The sequence below is a fragment of the Podarcis erhardii genome, assembly GCF_964252035.2.
Source record: "Podarcis erhardii genome assembly, chromosome: 6".
Lineage (NCBI taxonomy): Eukaryota > Metazoa > Chordata > Lepidosauria > Squamata > Lacertidae > Podarcis > Podarcis erhardii.
This window is the reverse complement of record NC_138510.1, coordinates 1,006,974-1,014,534: the sequence shown is the minus strand read 5'-3', so window position 1 is coordinate 1,014,534 and position 7,561 is coordinate 1,006,974. Positions and strand designations below refer to the sequence as shown.

Below are 7,561 nucleotides of genomic sequence, written 5' to 3'. Positions count from 1 at the left end.
AGTTTAACTCTGTGCTGCCTGAAGAAGTGAGCGAGGAAGGATGGAGCCTGCTCCTTGTGCCCTGCTGGGGGCTGATCTTCCCCCAGACAGACAGTGGCCACAGGGAGTGTTTGGGGTGGGGGTCAGGGAGAGAAGGCAAGGAGGACACCTTGCTGGCAGGACAGTAGCTGCCCCACCCCACCCAACCTCCAGAGAATCCGAGGGGGGCTCCTGCTCAAGCCTTTTTCAAGCAGGCAGGATTCCATCGTTCCACTTCAGAGAGAAATTACACTTTTTTTAGAAGCACACGTCTTTGAAAGCATGTTTTGACTTGCAATGTTTATTTTGAAGAGAGAGAAAATATCCATCTGGAACTTGCTCCATGTTGGAGCCCCACGTCAGCTTCCTACGAAATATACGCACACAAACAAACAAAATTTTGCTTACTGGTTCCTGGAAATTACCGTAAGTGTCACTGGAAAAAAACGATCTGGACCAGGAGCCAGCAGCAGTGACTGGCTGTGATCCACCCAGCTTCTGTCCCAGCCCAACCCAGGGGAGGGAGGGAGGAGGGAGGAGGGAAGGAAGACTATATCTGGCTGCTGATCATAGCCCTGAGCACCATTCAGAGCTGCCTCCCAGCAGGAGCACCATGAAGCCCACCAGGTTCTCCTTCTTCTCTGTGATGGGTTCCGTCCTCATCCTCTGGGCTCAGCTGCCGTCGGTGCCCGCCCCATGTGAGTTTGGGTATTACTTGGAGGGGTGAAGAATTGGGGAGGTTGGGGAGTTGGGGAGCATGCTTGGTGAGCTGTGATTCCAACATTGCAGGGGGTTGGGCCAGGTGTCCCTTGGGGCTCCTTGTATGAGGGGCATGGCCTTTACTGGTGATAGCATGCCAGGGTGGGGTGGAGGCCACCTGCCAGGACTAAGCCTTGCCTGAATTTGAGGGATTCCACCTCCCTCCCCAGTCACAGCCCTTTGCCCAACACCCCCAAGAAGCCTGGACATGAAGGGGACTCTCGTGATTCACAGCACCCTCACATGCTCAGAGAACCTCCCACACACCCAGTTGAGACGCACAGGCCCAGAAGTTTTGCTGGGGCTCTGCAGGTTGGGTGGACAAGCCCTGAATTTGAAGATCTACCTGGCTGAATGTTTCAGGTTGGTCAGTGATGGGCAGCAGCTGGTCAGTGAGCTGCCTGCTTTGGGCCAAACAAGCCAGAAGGCTTTTGATTTACACCCTAGAAATTCACTTCTGTGCATTGACCATACAAAACTGTGCGATGGGGTTTGGGATTTGGGCAGGGTAAGGTTCAAATTCGGGAGCTTCAAAGGGGGACTTTGATTGTAGTCCTCAAATGAAAAAGCCCAACCCCAAATTCTGGTCAGAGTGGAGGAGAATCTGGCTCAGGAGAGAGATGAGGCAGATATATGGCTGACTAGACAGGCAATGGCAAAAGTTTATGATGTCCTCTCTCTCTTTAAATAAGGGTGGGGACAACAAAGGCTCTTTCGCCACCTTCACCCTCTAAGCTGCTGAAAGGAAGGGCTTGTCCACACTTCCGAAAGTCATGCCTAGAAAGCTCAGCTCTTTAGCACTGAATCAAAACAAACGGCAACTCATGAGAAACTCCATTCATCCTGATTCAGTGCTAAACCACAGGTTTTCCTAGAGGAACAGTGGGGCAAGCAGAGGTGAGCCCCAAGAGAAGTTTGCGGGCTCATCTAGAAGTGGAGTTTTGTGTAGGAGGGCTGTAGGCAGACTGTGCATTTAACAAGAATCATAACTGGACCCTCCAGGGTCCATTAGTCCATCTCCCTGCATTGGAGAAATTACATTTAAAGCATCTATAAGAGACGGCCATCCAACCTCTGCTTTGAAACCCTCGACGGCTCTTACCGCTAGAAAGTTCTTCCCTAAGGGTGCCACCCAGCTGTTGCTGTGCTTCTGGCCTCCGTCAGTGGACCTTGAAGCTCCAGCAAAAACAAAGCAGCCCCTGCAAACCTGAGGTTTGCCCATGCCAGATACAGGCCATCTCTGAGCAGAGGAAGGTGGAGGTGCTGGAGAGGATGGTGGGACCTCCTGGCAAGATCCGAAGGGTGTCAGCGTCCTGGAAGAGAGAAGCCGACTCCAGGAGCCTCTGACTTCCAAAGCAGCCTGTGCCTGAGTGTCTGCAAGTTGGGTCTTGTGGGGGAAAGGGAAGGTTCAGGAAGCCAAGCAATGAATCACACGGCCTTTGATACTCTAAAGGGAGAGGGCTTGGGTTAGGGGGTGGTTAGGTGTTGAAATCCTATGCGTCTCCCAAGGTTCAGATGTAACAGATGATGTCAGCCTCCTTGGAGCAGAAGACAAATGACTCACAGTGCCTGGAGCCTGCCCTTTCAGAAGGGTGATGATGCCTAGAAAAACTTCCGGCGGGCAAGGAGACTTCCATACTGGGGCAACACATTCTGGAAGAGTGTTGTGTATCCGCCACCTGAATCAGCTCTAGGTGGCGGGAGGTGTCTCCTTTTGCATTCTTACAACTGGTTCCCCTGCATTCCTGTGGGCTCTGTGGAGTGTGTGGAAAATCCTTGCTTGTCTAATGGTGCCATGAGGCTGCCCTCCAGGTTGGCACAGACACTTCAAGTTTCCTATTGTTCTCACCTGTGGCCCCCTCCCATTTTTCCATGCCTCTGGGGCCAAAAAAAATGAGCTTCTCTCTCTCTCTCTCTCTCTCTCTCTCTGTCTGTCTGTCTGTCTCTCTCATTAGTCAAACAGCCTGATCATGCAATGCCCCACCTTAAAGCCTTCTCCTGTTTTCCAGCCCTGTCCCAGACCTAGTCCCAACTCCTCTCTCTTCCCTTCAGAGTCCTCCTCCCTCTCTGGGTCTCTCTGTTCTTCTCTCCTGAGAGATCCAGTCAGGGGTGTAGGAAGGAGGGGGCGGGGGGGTGGACTGCCCTGGATGCCCTCGCCTGAGGGGATGACATTCAGCACGCCATCCGTCCATGACTCCCAAGCCTACCCAAACCCATCAGGGTAAGGGGCAGAGCTGTGCCATTTTGCCAGTGGCATTCCCCGCTTCCCCCTTTGTTTTGACCGCTTGGAGGGGCTTGGGGGTCGTGGGCGGGTGGCGCTGAATGTCCTCCACAGGCAGCTCGCTCCAGCCCTGGCTGCAGGGCGTGAGCACTGCTTGGGCACCCAGTTGGCTATCCCATGCCTGGGAGGGCACCCTCCGTGCCACACACCCCTCAGGAGCACGCACGCCCTGGGCAGCGTGGGCATATGCTCTGCCGCTGTTGCCAGTCACCTCCAGTTCCTCCATCATTGGATTCCTGAAGGTCTCCAATGAGTGTCTCTTAGCAACAGAGGAAGCGAAAACAGAGGAGTCAGCCACTGGTCCATCTAGCCCCATATTGTCTACACTGACTGGCAGTGGCAGTCCATGTTTTCAGGCAAGGGAATGATTCCTAGCCCTACTGAGAGATGCCAGTAGGAGGTGGGACCAGGCTTTTCTTCACCCTAGCTACATTTCTTGTCTTCCTTGTAAGTTGCTTGGAGGCTGCGCTGCAGTCAAGCACTGTACGAATTCTGTTGACTCAAGAGAGATCAATAATACAGTTTCAGACGTGTGCAGCACCTTTCCAAAGGACTCTGACCGGTGCGGCGACCCCAAACCGCGCTTCTTCTACAACTCCACCTCCAAGGCCTGTGAGCCCTTCACCTACAGAGGCTGCTCGTGGTTCCGCAACCGCTTTTACACCATCGAAGAATGCCAGCGCTACTGCGGAGGGACTGGTGAGTGGGGGTGAGAGGGGGTGGGCCCAGATGTGGGAAAGGACCCCGACCCTCTTGACTGACAGAAACCCACCCACCCAGGCATCTTGAAGCACAGGGAGCCCTTGGGACCTGGGTGGGGGGAGCGGGTGTCCTGAACTTCTTCACCTGCTCTGCCCCTGTGCCATGTAGATGTGGTCAGGCATAGATGTGGCTCAAAGGGTTGCTCCACTCATCCCAGCATCCCAGAGTCGAGGGGCAGGCCTGACTGGGGCCCATCACTCAGCATCCTCCTAGAAGGCCTTCCTAATGGAGGGGGGTGGAAAAGAGGCGAGGGAACACACTAGGTGTGCGTGAAACTCTGCAGGGTGTGAGAAAGTGGGCAGAGATTGTCTTCTTCTTCTCCAGAACTTCATGGAGTCATGGTGAGAGATTCAGGGCAGACAAAGGGAAGGGTTTTTTTGCACACAGCAAATAGCTGAAATATAGAATTTGTTCCTGCAAAAGGAATTGACAGCCACCAACTTGGAGGGCTTTAAGGACCGAGCAAATTCATGGGGAGGATGACGCAACTAGCCACAAAATCCATGCACGACCTCCCCTGTTGATGGAGACGGTCAGTCTTGCTCTGATGTCCTTCATGCAAGCTTCTCCATTGGGGCATGTGGTTGGTCTCTGTAAGAACAGATGGGCCCAACAACCAGGATCCTTGAGAGATCTTAGGCGAGCTTTTCTCCATCGTTGATGAAACCTCCCTCCCACCTCCTTGCACCCACCATTCTGTCCCTTTTGGGAACGCTCCTTGAAGACATGATCAGGGGCTGCAGAACAGCGGCCTAAGGTCCCCTCCACATCACGCCCAACGACAACCCTTGTTTCGCTCTCTGTGTTGCAGAAAAGCCTGGCTCCTGCCTCCCCAGTCCTCGAAACATCACCCTGGAGTGCTTGGCCAGCTGCCTTCATGACGGAAACTGCCCGGGAGATCAGAAGTGCTGCTCCTATGGGTGCGCCTTGCGCTGCTCTGAGCCTGTCAAAGGTGAGACCCAGAGGTTGCTGGGGGAGGTGGGGGGCTACTGGTACCCTTCAGAGAAGTGGCCTCTGTCAGGGATGATTTAGCTGCTACTCATGGGCTCTCAATAATGCTGGGCAGCTGTGAGAGCGGAGTGGTGCTTCTGCGGCTGGAGCAAGCACTAGAAGTTCTGCCTTCCATAGAGTGTGAGAGTAATTCTCAGGGTTGTGGGTTCAAGCCCCACATTGGGCAAAAGATTCCTGCATTGCAGGGGGTTGGACTAGTTGACCCTCGTTTCCCAGTCTAAGCAGACCCAGTTCCCTCAATTTGCCCTGAATCTTCCACCAGTTTGACTGGATGACCCCATCAGGTTCTAGGATAAGAGAGATTGAGAAACCTACCTGTTTTCTCCCCACATTCTGTCATGAGTTTCCCCAGCCACCCTGGGCGGCTCCCAATCAAGTATTAAAAACAATACAGCGTTAAATATTAAAAACTTCCCTGAACAGGGCTGCCTTCAGATATCTTTTAAAGATAGGATGGCTACTTATTTCCTTCACATCTGAAGGGAGGGTGTTCCACAGGGTGGGCACCACCACCGAGAAGGCCCTCTGCCTGGTTCCCTGTAATTTGGCTTCTTGCAGCGAGGGAACCGCCAGAAGGCCCTCAGAGCTGGACCTCAGTGTCTGGGCTGAATTATGGAGGTGGAGACGCTCCTTCGGGTATACAGGACCGAGGCCGAATAAATTTCTATACAATCTGGATAGTCCTGTCGCTATAACTCCCACAAGGAATTATAGCCCCAGATGTTTCGACCTTTCTTCACAGGGGAGTTGCTCCACCCCTGTCCTCCTTCCGAATCTTTGCAGAGAACGTAGTTAAAGTCTGTTTCTCTCTCACTCTTCCTTCCTCTCCATTTGCCATCCCAGATATTTGCAAGCTGCCTCCGGATTACGGTCCCTGCCATGGCAAGTTCCGGAGCTGGTATTACGACGAGCGTGAGCAAAACTGCAAGAGGTTCATCTACAGCGGCTGCCTCGGCAACGAGAACAAATTCAAGAAGCGCAAGGAGTGCCTGGCCAGGTGCAAGCCAGCAGGTGAGCAGGCTGGAGACCCAGCAGGGAAGGGGGCTATCGATGGCGACTAGCCAGGCTGACTAGGCTAGACTGGGTTAAAAGAGGGGAAATGGCCAGCAGAAATACGAGGCCAAAATGAAGAAAAGTGTACGGAAGAATGGAAATTCTTTTCGGCCTCTTTTAAAAAGGATTATAGCAAATGAAATTGCAAGCAGGGTCTTGCAGCGTAAGCAATGGAAGGCTAGCAAGAATGAACTAAATGAAGAAATGCGTAAGTTTTGCATTTCAGGAAGAAACATCAAGAATGCAAGGATGGGAAGTCGAATTGCTAAGAAATGTGGATAAATTGATTTGGCACAAAGTTTATAAAACCGATAAAAAAAAAATAAAGCAGAAACTACAAGCAGGAAGCTTTGAGTTAACGTACGGATGCAGGACTGATTCTGAGTATGTTACAGAATGAGTATGTTACAGAAAGGTCTTGGCAGTGACTGGAAGGGATGATCCACTTCCAGTTGACTGCAGAGAAGCCATTTCTCAAAGGCACAAAAGTGTAGAAGCCGCCTTAGGCAGGAAGGAGGCCCCGCCGATGGCACAGTGTTCTGACAGTGCTTTCCTCTTTTTCCAGGGTCTTCCTAAGTCTTCCTCGCTCACCCACTGCCTGGCCCAAGGCCCTCGACCTGGCCAGCCTGCGATGGCCTCGTGCCAGAACAGACGGCCCCTCCACACGCATTGCACAGATAATCCGGGCGTATGAATGAATCAATGTTTCCGTGAAGTGATGACAAATGTCTCCGCTGCTGCGAGAAACTTCCTGGGGGTTGACGTGTGCTTCACCCAAGGCATTGCTCCCGGTGGGGTGCAAAGGACTATCAGCATTCTCCAAGAGCTTGCATCCTTCTTCGTATGAATGTCCATGCTGGCATGTGGCAGATGAAACCAGGCAGCCAATGGCGCTTGCAGAAACTCTGGTATGAACTCTCAGAGGAGGAGGAGGAGGAAGAGGAAAGAGAGGTCTGGCTTCCTTGCTGCCACCTCACCTGAGTGCTTCCTGGGTGCTTCTCCCCACCTGCCACCACTAGCCTGTTCTTCCACAAAAGCACACTCAACTGGAGGGCATATAGAATCATAGAACAGTAGAGTTGGAAGGAACCCAGGAAATGTAGGAATCACAGCTCAAGCATCCCTGAGAGATGGCCACCCAACTTCTGCTTAAAAACTTCCAGTGAAGGAGCCCACCACCTTCCAAGGGAGTCCATTCCACTCTCCAGCAGCTCTTGCCATCAGAAAGTTCTTTCTGATGTTGAGACAGACTCTCCTTTCCTGTAATTTGGATCCATCGGTTCAGGTCCCATCCTCCAGAGAAAAAGGAAACGAACCTGGTCCCTCTTCCATGGGACAACCCTGCAGATATTGGAAGATGGCTCTCATCTCACCTCGCCGTCTTCTCTTCTCCAGGCTAAGCATCCCCAACTCCCTCAACCATTTCTCACAAGACTTTGCTTCCCCTCCCTTGACCCTCTTGGCCACCCTCCTCTGTGCACCTTCCACCTTGTTGGGGTCTTTCTGGAGCGTTTTTGCAAATGTGAATGAAGAGCAACTGCTTTGGCCAGTGTTCATGGGGAAGGTGTAGCAGCCCATGCAGGGCTTCCCTTTCGCGGTCCAAAAAGCTGTAGCGTTCCCAAAGCAAGGAAGGATTGGACTCTGATTAATAGAATACACACGAGGCTTGACCAGCAA

The 7,561-nt window shown here is 52.6% G+C and overlaps 1 protein-coding gene across 1 annotated transcript; it reads left to right on the top strand.

The window, feature by feature from the left end:
* The first annotated feature begins 564 nt into the window (after window positions 1-564).
* On the top strand, window positions 565-6,974 carry LOC309344090 (BPTI/Kunitz domain-containing protein-like). The gene is made up of 5 exons (XM_081866256.1): window positions 565-716; window positions 3,581-3,757; window positions 4,632-4,772; window positions 5,675-5,842; window positions 6,450-6,974. Exons 1-5 carry the CDS (start codon window positions 632-634, stop codon window positions 6,458-6,460), a joined length of 582 nt encoding a protein of 193 aa, XP_081722382.1. The 5' UTR covers window positions 565-631; the 3' UTR covers window positions 6,461-6,974.
* The last annotated feature ends 587 nt before the right edge of the window (window positions 6,975-7,561 follow it).